The sequence below is a fragment of the Balearica regulorum genome, chromosome 3 (genome assembly GCF_011004875.1).
Source record: "Balearica regulorum gibbericeps isolate bBalReg1 chromosome 3, bBalReg1.pri, whole genome shotgun sequence".
Lineage (NCBI taxonomy): Eukaryota > Metazoa > Chordata > Aves > Gruiformes > Gruidae > Balearica > Balearica regulorum.
In genome coordinates, this window is record NC_046186.1 from 80351394 (window position 1) to 80377448 (window position 26055).

A 26055-nucleotide genomic window follows, 5' to 3' on the forward strand; every position below is an offset into this window, starting at 1 on the left:
TGCCCAACAGGAGGAAGTTTTAATGTAACATCACATTAGTAGGGCATCCATGTGAGAGGGAGACATTGCTACAGGCATGGGAAAAAAATGTCAAATAATTACTGAACCAGTTCAGATGGGAATGCCATAGCACATACAGGAGCCCATCAGTTTCTGGTGCAGACATAACAGGAGCCTGTCAGCAGTTTTTTCCCCACCGGGAACAAACTTTATTAGTTGCAAGGCAGATGGAAGTACCAATGCTTCCACAATGTTTAACTAATGTATGAAAAAAAGAGGAAAGAAAATGTGATCATAAGAGTGTTCAGAGTCCCAGGCTAATAAAATATATTTTGCTACCAAATAAATATTATCTATATGAGAAAAAGGCGAGGGGGTTAAAAGATAAGTATGTCACCAAAAACACAAGCACGTATTTAAGACAGTAAAAATCCTAATGAATCCATTCACTTTTGTAGAAAGGATGTGGCTGCTGGCTGGGTTACAGTCAGCTAGTTAGCCTGATAACTATAACTTAAAATTTATGTGAATGTTCTGTATATCTCATATGTATGTCATTAGCCCAGTAATCATTTAGATCAGAGTCAAGCAGTTGTGGCTAAAATAAGAAAAGTGATATTATTTTAATCTTTTTTGCAGGTGCGAGTGTGCCGTCCATTACATAATTGTGTACAAGTAAACCGAAGAGGCTAAATTTTTTAACTGGTGATATTGATCATCACAGAAATGTCATTTATGCTGGGTTTCGTTGTAGATATGCTCTGATAAAGGCCGATGTTTTTGAAAATTAAACAAGAAGTGAGAAACAATCTTTTTGGAAGTGAAGGAGATTGTTATCTGGTTGCAGACTGGTTAGCAGTAGTACTTTCATGTCATTATTTTGTAAGGTGCTTAAAGGTAAAAGCAATTGAAGCTTTTTTAGGTTGACTTCATTTGGCTTAATGTAAATAACAGTGTTGTTCCACTGAGAGGTATCATTTTACATCAAACTCCTGATAAAACCCAGTAAATAAACTTTCCTCAACATATAAACACTAAACAATTGGGTTGTTTACTGCTAAATATTTACTGTGAAGCCTTAGCCGTGTTTAAAAACTGGTTTTTCTAGTTTCTGTTGCAGTAGATGCCCTCATAGGATCCCTTTTCAATCCCCATTTTTCCTTTGCACACACCTTGTTTAAGCAGGAAGAGCTTAATTTAAGCCATAATCTTTTATCAGAATAAACCTTAGTCGTGTTTTCAAAATACTGGTGTTCCTCTCCCCTCTCAATTTGACAGGTCAAGGAAACGGGTGATACTGCACTCCCAGCAGCCTATTGCTTAAAGCTGACTGATGCCAAGTAAACATACCATTTCACCAGCCCATCTCTGTAGGATAACACTCCGTAGATTTACCACCGTTGCACCAGTTTAGGTTATGTTTGCTCAAGAACAGAGCACATAGTTCCAGTGCACAGGGGTTTTAGCATGTTTTGACAACTCACACTGGGAATTTATACTAATGGCTGAAGACAGGAAGATCTGGAATTCAAGAAAGGACTGTCTTTTGGTTGAAAGAATCTGTTTAGTAATACTTTCCATTGCAGAGAATTTAACGTTAGTCAAGTTGTCATCAGTTGACAGTTCATCTCTCTATATTTGGAACAAAATGTGCCTTACCTCTCCCAGGCAAAGTTAAGCCTGGCTGTTTTAATGACAAGTTCCCAAGATAGGATCTACCTGCTGCCTTTATTGCTCAAGCATAAATTGCCTATGGTTAAATATTTGATCATTTCAGATACAGGTGGGTTTGGGGGAGGTAATGTAAGAAGTAGTATACTGATAATATACTGACCGAGTTCAAATGGACCTAAAAAGAACCGGTTAAACTAGGAAAGTACTCAGATGCTGATCACCAGGAGTTTATTGCTTGGGCCAAGTTACATTGATTTTTAATTATTGTTCTTCGATTGATTAATTTTAACTAGAAATTAGCAAGTACTAACCTGTCCTTGAACATTGTGTTTTCCTTTATATAACAGAAACAGGTATGTTCTTTTGGGGGTGGGGTGAGGTAGAGGGAAGGGGGTGTGGTGGTTTGACCCTGGCTGAGGGCCAGGTGCCCACCAGAGCCACTCTATCACTCCCCTCCTTCATTAGACAGAGGAGAAAAAGTACAACGAAAAGCTTGTGGGTCAAGATAAGGACAGGGAGAGATCATTCACTAATTATCGTCACGAGCAAAACAGACCGAACTTAGAGAGGGAATTCATCTTATTTATTACTAGGCAAAACAGAGTAGAGGAATGAGAAATAAAATCAAATCTTAAAACACCTCCCCCCACCCCTCCCATCTTCCCGGGCTCAACTTCACTCCCGGCTTCAACCTCCACCCCCCTCAGCAGCACAGGGGGACGGGGAGTGGGGGTTACGGTCAGTCCATCACACGGTGTTTCTGCCGCTTCTTCATCCTCAGGGGGAGGACTCCTCTCATCGTTCCCCTGCTCCAGCATGGAGTCCCTCTCACAGGAGAAAGTCTTTCACAAACTTCTCCAACATGAGTCTCTCCCATGGGCTACAGTCCTTCACGAATTGCTCCAGCGTGGGCTTCCCACAGGCCACAGCCTCCTTCGGGTGCCTCCACCTGCTCTGGCATGGGGTCCTCCACGGGCTGCAGGTGGAATCTCTACACCCCCTCATCCTTCCTCCATGGGCTGCAGGGGGACAGCCTGCTTCACCATGGTCTTCACCACGGGCTGCAGGGGGATCTCTGCTCCGGCGCCTGGAGCACCTCCTCCCCCTCCTTCTTCACTGACCTTGGTGGCTGCAGAGTTTCTTACATCTTCTCACTCTTCTCTCCGGCTGCAAAAGCGCTCTCTCTCTCTCTCTCTGTTTTTCTCTTTCTTAAATATGTTACCACAGAGGCGCTGATTGGCTCGGCCTTGGCCAGCGGCGAGTCTATCTTGGAGCCGGCTGGCATTGGCTGTGTCAGACACAGGGGAAGCTTCTAGCAGCTTCTCACAGAAGCCACCCCTGTAGCCCCCCTGCTACCAAAACCTTGCCACGCAAAACCAACACGGGGGAAAAATGCTCTATGTAATTTTTAAATTATTTCTTTTTACATTTATATTTCAAAATGTTAGCCATAGTCATATATTCTTCAGTTCAACCACAGGAAGAAAGCAACAGATTAGGAAAAAAATTCCTTTAGGAACCAGTTCTTAAATGAAATGTAGTATTTAGTGCATTGAGACAGATGACATGTGAAGTAGCGCAAGTAAGGAATTGTAAAGTTGTTATCATATTTTTACCTTTCTCCTCAGTTTCTGGAAATGAAGATGAGGCAGCTTTGCCTGTGGGCATGGTTCTGGCTTTCATTTGTGTCTGCTGACATCTGGCATGTTCAGATACTTGCCTTCACATTTCAAGTGTGGTAGAACCTATTCATTCTTTTAACAGAATCTGAACCCTCTAAACCCCATAGAGTAGAGTGGTGAAGGAGTTGTGGAATTTTTTAGTATGTTCCTGAAAATAGGTTGCACAGCTTTCAAAGTGCATAGGATAAAGTTTACACGTCTATCAAAAAATTGCTTGTGAATCTACAAAGACTCAGAGGACTAGTAGTATTTCCTTTAATAAAAGTATTTTTACATCCTGATTATTTTTATCATTATTATTTAATTAGATGTAATTTGAACTGGAAATTTGCATTTCAGATAAAAGATCCATGTATTTTTCTTCCGGTAAGTAAAAACTCTTCAGCAGGATATAGTCTCTGGATCTAGATTTGCAAAGCACTCCAGTGAGCAAACACTTTCCTTCTTGCAAAGCCTCTTTCTGTGATCAGTGAGGATGCAGACAAGCACAGAGATCAGCCTGAACTTGTGGTCCACAGGCTAAAGTTCTGTGTTTCTAGAGCAAAAAAAAAGCATGAGATAAGTCTACGATGACTTCTCAAATTGTTAAAAAAAACCCATGATACATTAGCGATGTGGGTGCTGTAGCACTTGTCTCTTGCTCTTTTCAAGTGGGCTTACCCAGTTCAGCTCAGGCCTTCTAAGCACAGTATCGGCAACCTCTGCTGCAATGATACTAGAGGACTGTGAACTTTGAGTTCTCTTCTCGGTCTTCAGCTAACATTGGCAAATAGGAAAAGTAATCTTTTCCCTCAAAGGCTGAGAGGGTTGGTAGAAGCAGCACCAGGGGCACAGTGCAGGCAGCTGGTGCAGGCGGAGCAGTTCTCACACACTCCCTGTCTCTCTCACACAAATGTCATCAGCTGGTGGTAGGAGTAGCAGCAGTGGGATCACAGGGGTGTATCTCACGTGATTCACTGGGGTCCTGAGTTTATAAAAATAGTAAAAAGAACAGACACAATTTCCAATAAGAAGTAATCTCTGGGGTGTAATGCCCTGGAAGCAAAGCCTTCTTTTCTTTTGGAATTTTCCACTTCTCCTCATCATGACGTCTTTGCATTGCAGACACCAAGCAGTTGTGAGCATTCCCATGGCAAAACAAGTATGTGGTTTGCCATGTGCACAGACTCATTGTTATAGACTTGCTGTGCTTTCATTTTATTTGTTTTTCATTGCCAGACATGGAAAATAGAAACTACCCTTTAGTGAATATATTTCCTGTCTTATTAAAAGAAAGAAATCACTGTTGATAGTTCTTGCCTTGGTCTTGCCAATATTGATTTCCATTAAAAAAACAAGCCTTACCCAATGTCCACTTCCCCCGATACTCTTGTGATTTAGGAAGGTTCTGGATTGATATCCGTAGACAGTGATGTTTTCTACCTGTAAAACCTGTCACCAGCAACATTATTTTGTCTTTTTAACCAGTATGTCTCAGGTGGAGTTGAAAAAAGCACAGCTCAGGGTTGTGTTGGTGGCTCAGATTTCATACTTAGGCAGAAGTAACAGCATCAATGACAGTACTACGCTAATCTCCATCTTGAGACAGCACTCAAAGTCCTCTTCTAATCTGATTATTTTGTGAGTCACCATCAAAAGCAAAATTTTTCAAATTCTCATTTAGACACTTGCTCTGCAAGTATGTATGCATTTGTGCTAACTTGAATAACGTCACTGAAGAAAGTTGGGTTAATCACATATTTGTGTTGGGTATATGCTTAGACTGTTCAGAATAAAATAAAGATATAAAAACTTTATTTTAAGATTTATGGCCCAGATGGCATCCAGCTTCCACATATAGTATTAGTAATCTGTTCTAACAGCTGTTTTACATGGTTGGTACCAGTGGGATTAAAAATTACAGTAAAAGCATCTTTGTTGATAAATGAGGAAAAGGTATGAATTAATAGTCATGTAGTGCACAGCCGTTAAATTAGAAGATGGGAAATTGCTTGCTGCTGATGACAGGGTTTACTATTTTCTTTTCAGCAGCTTAATACTTGTTTTCATTATTCTTAATGAGAGGTTTTTTTCAGCAATTAAATCTTTTGATGTTATCAGTACTTACTGATCATTCAGTGACAGAAGGTACTGATTTGTAAGACAGGGAATTTCAGTCTGGTTTTCTACTGATGTATAATAAAGAGACTAATGGTGGTATAAATTGTATTGATTTCTATTAATAATTAAATTTAAATAATTATTAATAATTAAATTTGGCCAAGTTGGATTCAGCTAGTTGATGATGTGGGCTGATTTCTTTAGCAGGTCTTGAGATTTGATCAGATGACCAGAAACAATCTGGTTAGTGCAGTATAAGAAACATGATAACGGGCTGTGTGCACTCTTACACCTACTTTAGTACAAATAATACTGGTTCACTTAAACCACATTCCTTTTTCAAGTACCTTTCAGCATTGTTAAGGTTTGCAAAAACCTGCTTTACTTGCCAGAGCAAGAAAGTTATGAGTGTGCATGTAGTTACTCGTCTCAGCTGGCAAAACGATAACTTACATCTGGACACAATAACTTCCTGAAACTCAATAGCCTGGTCCTATACTGAAAATACTTTTATTTTAAAGGGAGGGGAGAAGAAGGTCTCCCTTACTCAAGTATGAAGTGTCATGGTCAGAGAAGGATGGGCCTTTCATTTTCTAAATGACTACTCAAATTAGCTCGTGTTGGCTGCATTTGTCTGGATGTCAGTGGTTGTCTTCAGTTGTCTGTATTGGGTGAATTTCAAGTCCTGAGTGTGATGTTGGGTGAGTGCCTGGTGGCCAGCTTGATGCCTTTCCGGGAATTACTAGAGGCAGAAGTTCTTCCAAGAGCGCTCTGTACCACCCTGCCTGCTATCTTTTGCCTGCATCATCATCTGTAGGTCCTCTTTGGCTGTAGTAAAATCAGCCAGTGGTGGTACACCTCAAATCTTCAAGTCGGCTTAACAGAACCCTACTGCCCCTTGCCTGTCGTTAGAGGGAACCTTATCACAGAAGCCAGTTTCACATAGCCAAATTATACAACAGACTTCAACTCATTGCATGATAATACAGAAAACGGAAGTCCTTGACCAGGTTCTGTATTCTATTCAGCTATATTCTCCAAATGGTTTATTGTGTTTGTCTCTTTTGGAAGAAGTTTTGTAGCTCCATGTTGCTAGCAAAGGTTTCTTGGTTTTGTTATGTGGATGTTGGGGGGGGAAAGTTCTGATTGGTTAGTACAACATTTCATGTTGTCTGCTATTGTCATTTTTTTAAATAGGGCACTGATGGTCTATGTTCATACTTTTAAGTCTTTTGGGGATCTTTCAAGATCTAAGGTATTCTTACTGTTAGTAATAATGGGCCAACCCTTTCCATTGCATTTCAAACAAACAATTCACAGCTTTCCAGGAGCTAGGGCTAAGACAAATTTGAGCCACATTTTTGTTCTTTCTGTTCTTGACTATTTTGGATGCTATTCTGTTCCTGGTATAACTTACAGTGTAAGGAAAACTGCACTGTAAGGGTACAACAGCTGCCACGGATTACAGTATTGATGGCTGTACTGTCATGAATCCCTCCGAGTCCTGACAGGCTGTTTCAGTACAGACTGTGCAAGAGGCATTCCCCACCCAGAAGCTTTGTTACACAACACTTAAAATCACACTTTTCCCCATATTGGATTCAAGGCTTTTATAGTTTGCTATGCTCTGCCACAGCAGGATGTTAAATTCACCCGTCAAGTTTATTCTGGCCATGAGTTTTAATTGTCTTGTTGAGTTTCTCATTTTGCATTTTCTGGATGTTGTCATACCATTCCAGTATTCTGGAGACATCCATGTTGAAGTGAAATAATTTGACTTTCTGACTACAGTCAGAGGAAATCTTAGAGTGTTTAAAATAAAAATCTGGGCACAAGAAACTTCTGTCAAATCTTATAACTTTAATGATCTCTAAGTGCTGTAACATTTCCTAGTTGATCAAACTGTGGAAGCTCAATGGATCACAGTACACATCATTTTATACTCCCAGTTCATGTTTTGCATTCCACTAACAGCATTTTTTCTGGGGAACTGCTAACGTTCGAGAAATACTATAGAGGAATAGGCATTTTTTTTATCTTTCCATTTTCATTTTGAATATATCTGTCTTAAAAACCTGAGTGAGATGCTGTATTTGTTAAAACAAACTTCACTTATCTCACTTTATTGAGTAAAAATAGATACAGAATCCTTTGCTGAATTCTACTGTGCAATAGAGGATCATAATTGTGACAGCTTTGTGACTGTTTATCATTTGCTCTGCTGTTCACACAGTTATATGTGATGGTTAGATTGCTTATATCCCCTGATTTGTGAAGCCTACTATTTGAGTTTTTTTATGTTAACAGCTTGCACAAGTGGACTCCAGAGCTGTACATCTTGGCGCTGTCTTTGTTCGTGGCCTTACAACTTTGCTCATGGCGAATAGTGCCTGTGGCTTTCCATTCAGAATGGATGATTTGATGCCTTGGGAAGTGTTTGATGGAAAACTTTTTCAAGAAAAATACCAGCAGTCACACCGAGGTTGCTCTTTGGAAGAGCTTTTGGAAGGCAATGTGAGTAATCACGTCCTCTTAGACAGTTCTGTATTCTTTGAAAAACGTAGCTGTCCATGTTTGTTTGTTGTTGGGTTTTTTTTTTTAATATTTATGTTTACACTGGTCCCCTTTCTTTGTATTTTTCCTCTCTTCCTTATTCCTTTTTCATCATCTCCACCAAAAAAAGTAAGAAGGTAGAAATACTGAGACTAGGAAGATAAAATTTTACCTTTATTTTTGTTTCCACTACTCAGAAAATAATATAACAGAGTGTTAAAATGGTTGTCAATTTCAAAAAGTTGAAACACCTGTAATGATTTTCTAGTACTAAGATATGAATGAGATCTTTTTCCTGTGAGATTTTAGGCAACATATTAAGAATGTCTTCAAGTAAGCATACTGGGTATCATTTTAAAAGTGTTTAAGAGTGATATTTTTAAAGGTATTAAGGAACCTAAAGTTTGAGATGAAGATTTGGTGAATTCAAGGAGGAACTAGAAATCAGAAGAAGGTATATATCTAGGTATTTTTTTAGAATCTCACCAAGTACCTACCTTTGCCTCTAAATACTTATTTAGCTCACTTTTCAGAAACTGGGGATTTGTACAATTTGCATGCCGTGTTGCCAAAAAAAACCCAGCATTACTTAAAACGTGTCTGTCCAGGCAAGGGCAGGGAGGTGTCAGTGGACTCTTGCTGGGTATGGGCCATATCTGGTGCATTAGGGTGGCATCATGTCCAGGCTCAGAGGTAGCATCTGCCACGCTGGGTGCAAGGCTGAACTAATGCACCACTGAAGCCTCAGACCAGACCTGGCTCGTGCCCCACCAGCACAGAATGTGTGGAGAGATGCTTGGTTAGGTCTGTACCCATCTGCAGAGATAGCTCCTAAGATCTTCGATTAATGTGTCTCTTTTCAATGTGGAACTAAAAATCCTGTATAAAATTTTACCTTTGAAATGTTTTTACCTGCTGGTACATACAACACTTGAGGTTAAAATAAATAAAAGTGATTATAGAGAAAAAAGGTTTTGGTTTTGAATGTTTTTAATCTCAATACCAGTTGTTGTATAATTAGTTTTCTTTTCTAATTTTGTGTCCAATTACATACCATCCTGATCTGGAATGATGAGTAGAACACGTGTGGGTGGGTGGAATGTTCGTGTTTTCAGTGTGGACGAGGAGGATAATCCTTTCCATATGGAATCAATCATGTGATTAGGACTATAGCCTCTATCCAAATCCTGTGGTTCCCATTAATTGGTCTGTTGATTTCAGTAGATTTTGGATTGGGCTAGTGGTTCATCATTTTTTCATGCAGGACTTTTGCAGAACAATAGGAGGGTCTAAAGAATAAATGGGAAAATGTAAAACTCTACAGATCTATGTGAAACTGATACTACTTTTCCATTTGGGTAGAAATCAGGTTAGTGAATAAATTTTACAACATGTATCTACATCCGAATAAAATTGATATTGGCAGAGAGGTATTTTTAAATGTGCTAGCTAGTATGTTTTAGCTAACATTTGAAAATTCCAGTGTGGTCAGGTTAAAGTAATATTTTAACCTGCCTTAGAAGGAAGATGAGTGAAGATGCTTAGATCCCTAGAACAGAGCTGGAAATTTGCTTGATCAACTAAAATATCTAGGTTAGGGTTTTTAAAAACCTGATACTCTAGTTTAAACAAACCCCAGTTAAACTGTTCTGTTGTGGGGGAAATAGTCTAACTCTGAGAATTTTTAGAGTAGCTAAAAATATTTTTTTCTTTTTTAGATACGATTTTATGGTACATATATGACAGAGATAGCTCTCAGACTAATAAAATAGCTTTCCAGCTTATCAGTTTGAGGCAAGAATCTGGTTTTGGGAGAATTGCCGAGAGATGCCAGTTTAGCTGGGGACACTGGCAAGGCAATAAGCAGATGTGATTGGTTTTTGCTATTATTGTAAGTTCAACTTTGATAAATAAAACTGGTACTTAGTTCCTGGCAGAGCTTAATGTACCACTGGAAGCCAAGATCTTTCAGCACTTGTTTGTTAACAATCTACCCTTGAGCACCATAAATCTAATCTGATGATAGCTACAGCATTGTATTCAGAAAAAAGTTATTCTACATGGGATGTTTTGTTGTAGAAAAGATAAGTAATAGGAAAAAGTTACTTCTTTCGGTGTTTGGTGCTTGTCTCCTAAGTCCTGAGGTCCCTTCTGTATCATCTGGACAGTTACGCTACTTCAGGGAGTTCAGGAGATCTCAGAATCAGTGTAGTTTTGATTGTGATGGGCTTAAATGCAGTTAAGAGCTTTACAAAAATTACATTAGAAATACAGTCTTGGTTAAATATTTACATGTAAACGAGAATTTTTCCGTATTTAGGATTTCCTTCCCACAGATTCTTGTATCAAAAGAAGAAAATGTATAAATTAAACGCTGTTGATATATTTGTGGGCAAGTTTTTGTGTAGCTCAGGTCTTTGTAGCCCTAGCAGCTGTTAAAGATAAAAGATGGAAAGCTTCTGATAAGAATCAAACATAGAGCCATCTTGCTTTAAAAAAAAAAAAAAAGCTAAGCTCATATTATGCTAGTTCTCTGTTTTTCATAACAGTAATCATATTAGTTTGTTTATCCACACAGAAAATTGGATATAATAGTCTCATAAAGCAGTGAGGCAATGATATTATCACTTTATTAGGCTTTTTATTGTGCTTCTCACTAATGAGTATGTTCATGATCAATTTTTTTAAATTAAAACTGAATTATCTAATGAAGTCAGCATAAGTGATATGTTTTGTCCTTTTCTGATCATGCCTTTCATCCAACCTTCATAAGCACATTCTGAATTTATTCTCCAAAGAATACAGTGAAAGTTTTTTCCCATTAGTGGATGTTCTTCACAAACTGTACTCAGTTTGTGTAGGGAAAAGTAAAAATCTGTGGGTTTTGCATAAGGCTCTATAAAGAGGTTTGTTAACTAAAAAAATGTTCTAGGAAAGTTTGTGGGAGGGTTCAAGGATTCAAACTCTACCTCTAATTTAAGAAACCTCTGTAGTTGCTGTAGTCTTGCCACCCACTGGAATTCTGCCTTATCCTGTATTCCTCTCCTCTCCTTCCTGCTCCCTCTCCGCCTTGGTGGTTACAAAAAGGAATTGTCATCCTGTAAAAAACAGTTCAGTTTTATGAAAATCACAAATTATGCTATTGCTCTAATATCTGTGTTTTCATAATTCTTTCCAATGTGTACTACTGCCACATGCCCAGTACAAATCAATAAAAACGATTCTAAGATCTGACACTTCTTCAAAGCTCACTGATATCAGTGAAAGTTGTGTCTTCAGATAGCTTCAGCTTGGCCTTTTGACAGTAGAACTTTTCATCACACCACAAGGTAAACATTTTTATTTAATTCCCACATTTCTCTTTAGACTTGGTTATATTTTATCAGTCAGGAGTTGAGGCTGATGTTTTACTATTGCATTAAGTTTTATTTCTAATGTATGAGATTAAGATACTTTGATTTTCACTGGTGTGTTTTCCATGAGTTCATCAGTCCTTACCTGGAGGCTTTAACCATCTCTGCCTGAGCTATTGCTGATAGAAATCTAGTTAAGTATACCTACAGGTGCAAGGTGACAGAATAGGAAAGCAAGTGTTTTACAGATGTGAGCAGAGAAGGAACATGAACTTTACTGAGAAAGGGGAAAACATTCCTTCTACACCCCTATTCATCCCTCCAAGGATCCACTTTTAATATGAAATGTTTGAACTTTGTTTCCTGAAAAAATGTGAACCAGATCTACCACCTTCATATGTGCATGAGTGTGGCTAAGACAGCTCTTTAGTTGTTGTATATGTGATTGAATTGTGCCACATCTGAACAGAGAAAAGCACGACAGTCATTGATTTTAACCCTATTGTCTGCAGGAGTCTTTGTATACACCCTTCCAGCATCTGAAGTCTTTCATTTGCAAGGCTTGCATGGCAAAGAAAAGAACAATACAGAGCAGACCAAGAGGGAATGGATTTATCACAGGTTGGCTTTGTGTTAATTTTCCCAGTAAAGTCAATATATTTATAAGCTCAATTATCCTTCAACAGCAGCAGCATTTATATAGGCAGCCCATCAAGCCAAGTACTTTGTAAGGTCTTTCTCCAAGAAACCAAAGGAGAGATCTAAGAAAATATTTCCTGTTTTTAAGAATTCATGTGAATTTGATTACCCAAGTTTGATAGAATAATATTTCCATCTAGCTACGTAGTTAGATATATGCAGTAAATGAAATATCATTCACTGACAGAAACATCACTGCTATTTACTCAGTGACTAAAGTTATTTTTATAGGAGGAATTAGATGACTCAGAGTTTTTTTCTTCCTTCCCCTCGGGGAGCTATTTTAACATTGATAGTTGAAGGTCTGAGTGGGGCGTTGAAGAGAGAATACTCTGTATTGGACTACCTGATATAATTCAAAATATGAAAAAGCTTTTGTGCAACCTAGAGAATGTTGGGGGTTTTTTTGCCAAAGACCTTACTTTTTTTCCCCCAACTTTATTGCTCGGTTTAGTAAAGACATTGGTTTTCCTCACCTGATCTGCCTGACTTTCAGGAATAAAAACATCTGAAAGGTTTTTAGCATCATTCACAGATCAGCCTGAATGTTCAGGCTTTTGAGGCTTCGAAATAATTCACACTGAATCTTAGTGCTTATGCTGGTATTATGTTTATTACCTGCTTAATACCTGATCAGTTATAATGTCTGTGAGGATAAAAATTACCCCTTCAAAATTCCTTGAACAAATTACAACAGACAGAATAATTTTCTGCTAGTTCAGTACTTTGCATTATGTGACAGCAATACTTCTGATGTGGTCCTACACCATACTGGTGCTGGACATTCAAAACTAAGGGTATCTGTTGGTGATTTATGATACTAGACCTTGTTAGCATCTGCTATGGCTCGAGAGCTGTACGTAACCATTTTAATTATGATTTGTGATTCCAATTTGGACAGAGATTTCTGTTTTGTTTTTAATGACTGCAGTCTCCAAATCTGTGTCATAAAATTTTGATCTGGTTTCTAAATACACTTGTTAACAGCTTGTAATCATGATGTGCATAGATGGAAATGAGGACAAGAGCCATGCTTATTAGGCTGACTTTAGTTTGGAAAAATTGTAATTGTGCATAAGTATTTTGGCATAAAACTAAGAAATGTTGTTTCCCAAAAAAGAATATGCTGTCTTTTGTTTTTCTTCATTTAATCTTATATGCAGAGTTGCTTAGTAAATACTGTTTTTCAGGAACACAACAAAGAGAATTTAATCCCAGGTTCCAACAAACACACAGGAGTTATTTTGTTCCTCCATATCATAACCAGATGAGGGGGTTCCTATGGAGAAATCCTCAACCACGAGGTAAAAAATGCATGCATGTATGTGTATTTGGAATTGTCTCTTATCAACAATACAATGGCTCCGCATCCATATGCAGTTTGCATTTTGTATATATGCAGTTAGCGCTTGTATGTCTGCACTTACCCTGTGGCTACAACAGTCAGTCACAAAACTTGTATCAGTTATAGATGTGTACTGCCATTAGCAAAGCTAACTCTGCAAGGTGAGGTAGAGTGGAGCATTATAATCTGGAGTCAAGTTCTACTCACAATGTTCTGAGAAAAAAAGTTTTCATGTGGTATTTAAACTTTCCATGCTTGGTCTCAGCTGAACTGTGTTTAAAATTCTAATAGTTCAAAACCAAATTGGCGCAGCTGCACAGAAACGTCTTAGCTGAAGATCTTAGTTCATACTTCAACAAAACACTTAAGCATGTGAATAAAGTTAAACACGTTCTTAAGTGGTTTTCTAGATCAGGATCTCAGCTTGCAGATCATTGCCTAAGTAATAGAAATGCAAGTTCTGTCTTGTCTTGGCATTAATCTTAAGTCATTCACCAATCTCACTTCTTGAACAGATCAGATATTTCAATGAAGAATCACTGTGGATAGTACTGTTGAGCTGACATAATTCAGTTGTACTTCTCCATTATTATGAGTTAAAGCGTATGTGCATAGATTAAAGAAAATAAGCAAAAGGAAGAGAAGTGTCTAAGATCAATTGTTTTATTAAGTCTTCAGAGTCTAAATTTCTTCTGTGTTTAAAGAAGATTGATGATGTGATTAGGGAAGATAAATAATAAATAAAGTCTTTATTGTGTTTCAGCTGCCACTGTTGTATGCTTGAGAGTGAGATAATATCATTTTATTCACAGATAAGATTGTTTGATCATGTATGTAAAATGTAAAGCTAAAATATGAAGTGTGTATGCTGACCATGAGCAGAACCAAACTTGGTCATTGTTACTGTGACCATCTTAAGAAGCCTGCTATTCAGGGGTCGGGTCATCTCTGACCAGCTCCAGAGATCTTACCACTAGATGTATTCCGCAAAGTATGTTCCACAGCAACTGTGCTGAACCGTGTTATAAATGTGTTTCAGTAGCATTATTAAAACATCTTGACTTCTTTTACACTAGCTCTATTTACTACCCTCAGGACACTCTTAAAACATGATCCCGTAAGTGCAGTTAAATTGCCTCTAAGTAAAATAGATTTATTGGAAAAATATATCTATCCTTACAAAAGAGCCCTGCAATGTTTTGGAGCTCCTTTTAAACTGATCTGTCAAGATGACTCATTTTGACAAAGTTTCTTTTTCCTAAGTTTGCCAATATTAAGACAGGTATTTGGGTTGCTTTGTTCTGCTAGATGTGTGTGTCTCACCAAAGAGAGAAAAAAGAACAAAAAAGTAGTGACTGTGTGTTCCATGATAGCTTACATGATAAAACTTCCTAGTAATATTACTGATATCTGTCTATCCCATCCTTTATATACCTACCTGTGGTATACTGTTATGGTTCCTCTGTTGCATAGTATATATAAATCATTGGATTAAATGCATTAAAAAGTAATGGAGCAGTAACCACTGAACCCATATTTTCTGTGTCAGGAGTGTACCTAATGATTAGGCAGCCTTTGTTCTCTCTTAACAAATAATGTTTAAGAATTCCATGACAATGTCTCAAACTTCAACTGTGGAGGAAAGAGTGCCTCCACCCAGAAAGCGTAAACCTAAGAAGCACTAGTATTTCTCTGAGGTGATGGTTTGAATCCCTTCAGGCAGAACAAGAATTGAACTTAGGCATCCCTCATTTTATGGTGGATACTAACCATTGATCTGTTGTAATTAATGTTTCATCCTCTAGCTGTATTTTGAGAGAAGAGAATTCAGCTGTGGGGTTTGAGGGGTTTTGGTTTGATTTTATTTATTTATTTTAAGTTCTCTTCATAAATTTCTTGGTTGTGTGTCACAAATGGAGAGTGCATCCATGTAGCTCAGAGCAGGACATTTAAGCCTCACAGGGAGATAGATTTTCCCTTAGTGTTTCTTGTTTGTTAATTTAGAAGACTTCCTGTTTAGCACGCTGACTTTTGTGTATACCATTCTGAGTGTCTGTCCATTCGGGTGCTTGTTAAACGGATTGTAGGTATCTAATTTAAAGCTAAGGTTAGGCTTCTGTTACTGAGATATAAAACTTTGCATTGCAACACATTGTAATCTGTGTGCTTTGAATTTAAAAGTCTTGCCTGAGGTAGCGTAGATGTCTGTAATAAAGCTTGACTTTATGGATTCTAGGTTTGTGGCTGAAACATCACACCACATGCCATATAGCCTGTTGGTAGACGAAACTTCATTAATTAACAGTTAAGACCACTAATACATTATTTTGAATCACATTGTTACCTCATTCTCCTAATAGCTAAAAATAAACTGAGCACGAAGAACTATGGAAGTCACTATTGAGTATCATGTGTCTTTGTCACTCTCATCAGCAGTCCAGCTGATAAACACTGAGATTGTTTGTCATAGCACACAAATTACCACCTAGATCTAAATCAACATGTAACAGATAGCAAAAAAAAAAAAAAAAAAAAGAAAAAAGTAAGTCTAACCTTATCTATGCATTGTCTTACATACTTTTATAGCTATATTTTAACAGTTCAGTGATTTGGACAATGGTTCTCATACTAGTATTTGAAAACCTGTCTGAAAAGTGAGCTGAAGAAAAAGGAAGAAGGTAGGGGAGAGAGTGGCTATGGGACTGGCTGTAACAGCTACATGAATGGTTGAAATCAAGAGTACCCTAATACATTAGAAATACTGAAAGGTATTGCAAAGATGTAGAATTTCTGCCAGTGATAAGGTAAACATCAGAACTCTCTGTATGATAGACCCAGGGGAGGGATGAGGACATAATGAGTAAGAGCTGTCAGAGAGCTAGAAGTAATGGATAATAATTACAGCTACCAGTCATCTACGACCAGAATCATAAACAGTGAGCTAGGGAACAATGAAGCGTTCTGACAATTTAATACTTGTATTTAGAAGTTGTTGGATTTGGGAGTCAACTATATTCTGCCTAAGAAAATTATGTTCTCTCAAAAAAAATAGTTTTGCTTTCTTTGTTTCCATCCACCTTTGCCTTGTTTTCCTTCCATCTCTCTATTGGAAAAGAAGAAAAAAATGGAAATGGACAGCTTTTGTTTTTTCAAGAATTCAACTTAGAAAATACCACTTTTTCAAAAGTGAATTATTTTTCTTTAAAAACAAGGTCTTGGAGAAAAGCTGTTATGGAAAGTTGAAAGCAATTTTTCAGGGGAAAGGAAAGATGAGTGTCAAGGAAAGATATGGAAAAAATAGAATTGTTGGAGGTATGTCTCACTCAAGAGAAACTCTTTTGTCCAAGACAAAAGGGAATTATCCAGAGTCCCTTTTCTTCATAGAATGTAATTGCATCATTGGGTACATTCACTTCAGTCTTAGCACACTGTAAACCATGTAGCTGAACATAATACAACTATACTGACAGATCTGAGTTTGTAGCAAGTTTTCATTTGCTAGGTATTTAATCAAGGCTTCCACACTCATGTTACATGCTCTGTGTTCAAGCATTTTTCTGATTAATAGGATTTTGATAGAACTGTAATGTAGGTGGAACTTGGTAGAACTTTGGTGCTGAAAAAAAGATTTCATTTACAGTTTGAGTACTACTTTGCTTATAGGAATCTATTACTAAAGCAGTATTGTGCACAGGCACACTTAAACCAGTATGAACATGTTTGTTAATAAAGCTTATGTCTGGTTCTAAATAGCGTACTTTCCTTTCCTGAATTCACATAGTCTGATCTACCAACAGTGTATGACCTGTATGATTCACTATCGCAACCCACTAATTGGACTAGATTTAAAAGTTACAGTGGTCCAAGAGCTTTAAGAGCAATGCCACCATGGACTTTATCCTCCAACATCTCAAAATACTGCCCATAATTATACACCAACTGGAGAGGGACATGTTCTTTTTTCCAAATATGTATAATTGTAATTTTTCTTGCAGACTATCTGAATTAGCTCTTGTTTTCGTGCTTTAATGTTAATTAAAAAGATTTAATTCCTCTCCTACTCCCTCCAGGTAGAGAATATAGATTGGGACATCCAGACCGTAGGAGAAGATTCCACCTTCCTCCTCGGTAAAGAATACATGTGTACAGGTAGCAAATATGGGATATGATGGGATAGTTACCATTGAGATAATTTTTGTCTATGTGAGCGTCTTTCTATGAACTTTGCAGAGTAACTGAACCATGTGACTGCAGAGGAAGTCACTCAAAGCTGAGGCTGTTCAGCTTGTTGATCACTTGTCATGTTAGGTCTAAGCTTGCTATGAGACTGGAATCACTAAAACTGAAGTTAAAGGTACCAGCTGAAGCACAGTAGCATCCCAGTGTAGCTACGTTGTTTTGTCCATTTGACATTGGAAAATCTGAAGTGTTTTTACAACATCATTAGATATTCCTGACTATAAGTTTTAAGACTTAAACTATAAGATTTGCATATTTTTGTTATAGTTGTGTATATTACAAGACTTTGATCACCATGAATAATGTGGCATATCCATGCTGAATTGTGGTTTGTGTCTTAATTCTGGATTCTATCTTTATTTTAAGGGTTATACCGTTGTTACTGAATCCTGTTGAACTATTTGAAACATAACATCACTGATGGAAACATGATCTGCTGATGAAACCAAGTGACCTTCCTGTAAAATGCAGAGCTTTCTTACAAGAGCAAAAAATTGCTATTACTTTTGGCATATCTAGTTAAGCAACTTTTTCTATCTCAGCTGACTGTGTGGAGTGAACCACATCTCTGCTGAGGACAGAAAGAATCTGTCATGCTTTACTTCTGTAATAAATAATACGTATGAGAGCTAAGTATTTATTCATAGAATCATAGAACAATTGTCCAGAATTCTAATTTAAACACTTATCTTCAGAATTATTTCTTAAAAATGTATATATTTCACTTTGTAATTCAATTTCAGTGATGTATGTATTTAATTATAAAATTAATTCATTTTAAATAGAATTAATATAAATAATACTAAAGAAATGTAAAATAACAGAGCACATGCAACTTTTTAAAGCACCATAAGATCATATATTGGTAAATTGGTACCACAAAAGCCCCTCTTCAAGTCATTACTTGTGGTTTTTAAGAAACTGTTTTAGAGACTACAACGACTTTCTTACGTCTTCTATTTGCATATCCATTCAGTTAGAAATCATCAGAGGTGCTTTACTTGATTACTGTCTTCAGGAAAAGAAAAAGGCAGTTATGTAGAACTTCCATTTTAAATCATGAAGTGTAAAAATTGTACCAGGGGACAAAAGTATGAACAACACTTATGTCACATAGGAAGTGGGTGACACTCTTAGAACCATGTTTATCTCTTTACTGATCTGCATCTCAACCTAATTGAAAATTGTCTCCATCTATGTAATCTTCAACAATTTCATGCTTCTCTTAGGTTTCTGCAGTCTTTGAACTGAGTTGGCTCAACTGGATGTTTATGGAACTGATGGGGTTTCGCCTGTTTATGTGCTTTGGAATCACAGTATCTTTAGTTTTGTACTTCAGCATTTTCAGTACATGAAGTTATATAATAACCTCTCTTCTTCTCATATGGGAGGTATATGATGGAAAAAAAAATGAAAGCCTGATGTCCTTTTCCTGCTCTCAAAAAAGACCGAGCAGCAGAAACGGACGATATCCAAAGATAGAGGCAAAATGTTAAGAGCAAGTTTGGAAATCTGATACAGTTTGCAGATTTTCCTAAGAGCATGTTTAGTTATTGAGGATGATGGCTATTCCAAATAGTGAAGTCAGTGGTGTTGCACATGGACAAAACTTTGTATTTACACAGAGAACTGTGGCCTTAATGTTTACATGTTGGAAAATCCACTCTTTTCGATTATTTTTCTTTTTTGTTTTGAATAATATTGATTAGTATCTTGTTAGTGTAGTTTTCATAATCATCATTCTAGATTTTACTGATATAGAAACTGTATTTCAAGCTTAGGTTTCTTATTGTATTACGCCAGAATTATTTATTTTTATAAGCATTTGAAAATTAAATTTATATCTGAGAACTATCTCATGACCCATACTAACAGAGAGTAGCAGATGCTATGAAATTTAATGTTTACCTTAAGACTTGCAGAACTTAAGGTTTGAAACATAAGTGCTGATCTGGGTAATTATTATATAGATCACTAAACCCAGAATGCATCATTATGGTAGTTTAATCACCTGCATAATACAGATTAAAAAATCTTACCCTGCAACAGGCCATAACTTCTAAAATTGTTTCAGTGTTGATGTTCATGTGGCTGTCTTGGCTCCTCACAACTATTTGTCTTTTAGATCACCCAGGTGACCCTACTCATTACTGGAAGTGGATGAAAATGGATAAGAGAACAAGATACATTTCTATGAAATGCTGTATGCTGAAGATCATAAAAACTCCATCAGTATTTCAAAAATGGTGGTGGGAAGGCTCTAATCAGAAATTTATCATGCCTCTTTTTCAGTTCCATTTTATTTGTATACTTTTTTCCTTGCCTGTAGCTTAGAGAAGTAAACTATGAAATGTTGTGAAACAATTATTATATAATTTAGATTCCAGATAATATTGTTTGGAGCACATTACAAAAACTTTGTTGTCACAGTTATGAAATATGACCATTAAAAAAATTATGTCTAAAAAGTCAAGGTGAATCCCAGGTGTTGAAGAATGCTGCAAAACTTTAATTAACTCACCTGATTCTGTTGTGAAAACTACTATGTCTCTTCTGTTAAACCTTGATGCTATATGAGGCTGAAAGTACCCAGTCTCAGACAAAAAAGGGTACTTTTAAAGTGTTCACAATCATATCACAATTAAAAAAATGTTACTTTTCTGTTATGTGGCTTACTTTCATAGTTCCTCAGTCCCAGAGAATGAGAAAAGGGTACCTAAAACATTCCAGAAAGTTATAAAATTATTTTCTACGTACGAAACTGCTGCAGCTTTAATGTCCTATTATTTTGGGGCCTTTCAGAGCTGAGTCAAATGCGTCGTCCTCTTCTGGAATACCTAGAATTCTCCTCCATATGTAATGAGTCATTTATGAAACATTTAAGGTTTATGCCAGACCTTACATCTGTCTTTAGCTTTAAAGTAAAGGTCAGTGTGAGCCTCTGGCCGTTGTAGTTTGGAGGAAATTCTGAATCAAGGGGACATTAACAGACATGTTGGATGCATTCTCTTTTTTTTTTTCTTTTTTTTTTTTTTTTCTGTTTTCTAAGTGGCAGTTGTTTGAAGCACACAGGGTAAAATTTTTTCCATTATGACATCATTGGTGCATCTTTTGCAGATATTAGTGGCACCTTAATTTCACTCCATACCGATAAGGTAGTCCCAGGAGATCTAAGTAAATGGACAGAGTACAGGTACGACAATCAGGTGTCTCCTGTGTTAGTTTTCACTGGTCTATTCATCACACAGACTTTATTACAATTTTGGAGATATGTGTATTTTTAGAATAGTACATAAGTACACTTGAAATGAAATGTCTTTAGAAGTATTTAGCATGAGGAAAAAAACATTATTTTTATATTCCAAAGAGAAAATTTAGTTCTAATTTTGAAATCTATTTTCAGAAGAAATACTATAGCTATTGTACAGCTTGCACTTATCTTTATGCTGCAATGATTACCAATTTAAACTCTGTTGGTTTCAGTCCATTATTGTTCAGTTAATGTTGTTTCTTAGGCCTTGTGCAGGTAACTTTGAGTCAACTGTCAGGGGAGCTTAATTCCTATTTAGTATATGTGTTATGTCAAGGTGAATAGTATTGTCAGACATAGATAACTCAATACTATAATTTCCTCACATGTATTTTTCTGTTTGTAACCCAATAAATATATTCTTTCACACTCTGCATTTAGCAACAGTCCAGCTAAACAATAAATTGGCAGCAATACAGTATTTCTAGTTTTATTAAAAGTTTGAACAGGCACGATTTTTACACAACACAGTGTCTGATTTGCGTTCCAGGGATCTTGTCATGATAGGAGCATTCCTGCTTCCTTTTTCTATTGATTTGTCACTGACTGTAATTGTACTACCACTTTTTTTTTTACTTTTTTTTTTTCTTTTTTTTTCCCCACAAAACCTTTTGGAATAACATAGTCTGAGTTTTATGAAAAGTTCTCTAGTTTCAGGAATCTCATGATGTATAATAGTGTATTTATTTGCAAAGAATGTAACTGTGTGCCAGAATTTGTTGGTAATCCCCCCTTCAGATTTTGATATGAGAAAAGATTTCTGTTGGCCTCAATAAACAAAGTTAAATACAATTAGAGTGGGAGTTTTGCTGTGCTAGTTGTGGTATTTTATGAATTGTTGGTAATAATTACCCTGACTATTGAAGAATTGTTAGCTTCTCTCTGAGGTTTGTTTTCCTCCTAATGTTAGACCATAAGCAGAACCTGCTTATTATTATTATTTCCAAGCCAAAAGATTGTTTTTCCCACCAGGAATCATAGAGTGAAAGCAGAAGCACAAACTGGAAACATAGATGTGCTACTTTCCTGTTTCACTGAACTTCAAATTGGTCAGAGCACCATAAAGCTTATGGGCTGTTGAAGGAAATCACGTACAAGAATATGACCTTAAAGATTCCAGTTTAATAGGGTTTCCTTAATATGTGGGCTGCAGGGTTACTTTGAATGGGTACAGGACAGAGGAAGAACAGGCATCTGGATTTGAAGTGAAGGAACCTACGTTTGTGAAGAAAAGCATTCTTATTTCTTGTTTGATTATATTGCTTATGGACTTTTCTAGCCTGTTCACTGGGTAGCTGCCTTTCATCAAATGTTCACTGAAGTTGTGGATTTATTTATTAGCTTTATTTATTCCCTTTCTGGAAGGGGATTCAGAGAACATTCATTAACTTAGTCAACTGACTCAAGAGAAATTGTGACATGGTCATTGTGAGAGAAAGACTAACTGACAGGAAGACATTTATCAACTTTCCTCTTTTTATCTATTATGTATCCTTTGTCTTGCATTACTTTACTCATCTGGGACACAATCACACTGGGAATCTGAATCTGAGCTGCAGAAAACACTGAAACACTGAGTTAATCTTACAATACTGTGGCATTGTAAGTATCAAAACATATAGATTATGCCTGTTTTATAAACCAGGAACCTACAGTTTTAATATTTTTGCTACCTTAGCAAGTGCTGCGTTGAGGTGGAGAAGAACAGAGGTGCTAAAGCTCTACAAATCTTTTTGTGCCATGCTGTCTCAGCAAAGTTAGAAGGATAATCAGACACACGGTATTATTTTGCAAAGGTGGTCTTTAATTAAATGTTGGAGAAGACAATCAAAACTTTACATGTTCACATTTAAACACTGACTCCCTCTTGTCAGCTAAGCTGGGAAGCAGGCTTAGTATATGATCCTTCCCTAGGAAGACTGATGGGAGATTCCTCTGTGCTGCACAGCCTCCTTCATAGAGAGTATCTTTTGGTGATATAGAAACATGGCCAGTAAATAAAACGGCCTGGTAAGGTTGCTTCTGAATGTAGGTCATTCACACTTGCTGAGGTTGCTCAGGACAGACAAGGGCTCAGTGATGGTAAGCTTAGGAAGCATGGATTAGATGAGTGGACAGCGAGGTGGATTCAGAACTGGCTGAATGGCAGAGCTCACAGGATTGTGATAAGTGGTGCAGAGTCTAGTTGGAGGCCTGTAGCTAGTGGTGTGCCCCAGGGGTCCGGTCTTATTCAACATATTCATCAATGACCTGGACAAAGGGACAGAGTGTACCCTCAGCAAATGCGTTGATGATACCAAGCTGCGAGCAATGGCCGACACACCAGAAGGCTGCGCTGCCATTCAGCGAGACCTGGACAGGCTGGAGAGTTGGGCAGAGAGGAACCAAATGAAATTCAATAAGGGTGAGTGTAGGGTCCTCCACCTGGGGAGGAATAACCCCAGGCACCAGTACAGGTTAGGGGTTGACCTGCTGGGAAGCAGCTCTGTGGCGAAGGACCTGGGAGTCCTGGTGGACAACAAGCTCTCCATGAACTAGCAATGTGCCCTTGTGGCCAAGACCAATGGTATCCTGGGGTGCACTAAGGGTGTGGCCAGCAGGTCGAGGGAGGTTATCCTTCACCTCTACTCTGCCCTGGTGAGGCCACATCTGGAATATTGTGTCCAGTTCTGGGCTCCCCAGTTCAAGAAAGGGAACTACTGGAGAGAGTCCAGCAGAGGGCTACAAGGATGATGAGGGGACTGGAGCATCTCTAGTATGAGGAAAGGCTGAGAGACCTGTTTGTTTAGCTGTTTAGAGGGGATCTTATCAATACTTATAAATATCTAAAGGATGGGTGTCAAGAGGATGGGGTCAGACTCTTTTCAGTGGTGCCCAGCGACAGGACAAGGGGCAACTGGCATGAACTGGAACGCAGGAATTTCCATCTCAATATGAGGAAAAACTTCTTCACTTTGAGCGTGACCAAGCACTGGAGCAGGCTGCCCAGCGAGGTTATGGAGTCTCCTTCTCTGGAGATACTCAAAACCTGCCTGGATACAATCCTGTGCAACCTGCTCTAGGTGATCCTGCTTTAGCAGGGGGGTTGGACTAGACGATCTCCAGAGGTCCCTTCCAACCCCTACCAGTCTGTGACTCTGTGATTATGGTGAGTGTACAAGCTCCAGTGTTTCCTAATGTCCCAGGTGCATAGGTCTGCACTCTGAATGCTCTACCAGGCTCTCCTTCTGGCCCCCAAGGGGTTTGGCTGCCTGCAGCAGGGTGACGTTGCATCCAGCTGGTGTGCGAGAAAGACCTGTGTAAGACAGCTGTGAAAAGCCCCATGGGAGGCCTCTGCCCCTTGGCTCAAGAGCTGCATTTCAGCCCAGGTCCTTGCCCTCGGTCTTTGCCTAATCTACTTTGCAGATATGCCTGTGTTCAGCCTGGCACCTTGCTGATTCTGCCCTGGCCTTGCTGATTTGACTTCCTGGTTTGACCGGGGACATCCGTCATCACCAGAGACTTGTCCGGTGATCACAGGACTGTTGTGTGAGCTGGTTACCATCATCAGACCTGCTCTGCTCTTGTTCAGGTACCCTCACCAGTGAGGTCACTGCCCTACCTGTGTTGTCACTCAGCTGCTGGCTTGCCTTCCCTTGTGGAGCAGCCCACCCTTGTTGCTCCACGACCATAGGCTTTAAGGCCCTGACAGTACAGATGGTCAGAAAGTTTGGCTGTAACTACCATAGTAATTAGGCAGCGTCAAAACAATAGATATGGCCTGTGGGATTACTTGCTGCTGAAAACAGCTCAAAAAACTGAAAACAGCTACAAGCAGCAAAGTGTCTTAGTGTATCTCTATACAATTAGGACCTTGCATTCATTGCTTTCCTGGACCTTGCAGCTGACCTCCAGACCTTTCTCACCCATAATCAGACTACCAAGTACACCATGTTTCAACGTTGCAGACCACAAATGTGAACCTGGTTCAGAACATGGAAGTTAAAGAATATGTTCTTGCAACTGGTACTCCTAGATAGTCCTGGCTTGTACTGCTTTTGAAGTCCTAGGTAGGACATTAGGTGTTAAGTTTAACCTACAGTGTCTTGCCTAGGATTTTTTACCTGGAAGCGTTTAGTTCTCTTGGGGCTCTGTAGTTGAGACAACACCTGATGAGTTGAAAAGTTATCTGTAGAGGACAAAGAGGCAGCTGGCAGGGTATTCTGTCTGAGTATTCACCAGCCTAAATGTGTTATTTAATTTTACCACAAAATTAAAGGCTAAATTTTATATTGTTTTTCTTGTGCCAACTGGGAAAATATATCTTTATTGTATTTAAAAAAAAACCCAACTGTACAGTCTTGAATATTTGTTTGCTCAGGTAAGGAATCAAGACCAAGTACTGGCCCTGATCTTGTGTTGAGTGCTGCTCATTGCATGAATAGGAGTTATGGTAGTGTGCAACTGAAAACTCCAACATGCTTGAAATCAGAGTGCAAGCAGGGCTTCAGCTGTGGTAATTTCAAGTTCTATCTATCTCCCATAAACTACAAATAGGGAGGTAAACATTTAATTGGGGCCAAAGAACTGCTCTGGCTGCAGAATTTCAGTCACACAGCGTTGTATTGTGCACTTGGTGTTCATATTTGATATAAAAATTGTGTGTCATCAAAAAACATCATCAAAAGACTCTCCTCATTGATTATATTTGAAGGACTTGATTTGTTAATCTGATACAATCACAAACCTGAAAATTACAGAGCCTAGAGAAGCAAGGAAGAGACAGAATACGAGGGATGCGTACAACATTTAACATTTTTAGGCTTTTATCTTTGTGTTAGTTCTTTTTATTCTCCCACAGTTAGTCATTAGATCACTTATTGAATGACCTATTATTAGTACCAGTCACGTAGATAAAAAGGGATATATTCAATGTTAATATACTTAATCTAGGCATGAATTTTGATATGAAATATGTTGATATTTCAAATTTATTAATCTTTTCTTTTTCACGCCAGAAGACACAAGAAATACCGGGCACAGAAACCAATCCTGGATATAAGCCCTCTGAAAAAGCTTGATAACTGAAGGCTTTTTAATAGAGAATGGTGCCACGTCTCA

General features: G+C 38.0%; 1 protein-coding gene across 4 annotated transcripts in view; it reads left to right on the forward strand.

Moving 5' to 3' along the window:
* The window catches only part of FAM120B (family with sequence similarity 120 member B), a 54748-nt gene extending 34437 nt beyond the window's left edge, over window positions 1-20311 (forward strand). For 2 of the 4 annotated variants that reach the window (XM_075748629.1, XM_075748633.1), the window contains 5 exons: window positions 7764-7970; window positions 11875-11983; window positions 13252-13365; window positions 17477-17534; window positions 18012-19764. In XM_075748629.1, the coding sequence (XP_075604744.1) occupies window positions 7764-7970; window positions 11875-11983; window positions 13252-13365; window positions 17477-17534; window positions 18012-18057 (534 nt within the window). In that variant the 3' untranslated portion in view covers window positions 18058-19764. The other 2 variants (XM_075748631.1, XM_075748630.1) reach the window with 2 other exon arrangements.
* The last annotated feature ends 5744 nt before the right edge of the window (window positions 20312-26055 follow it).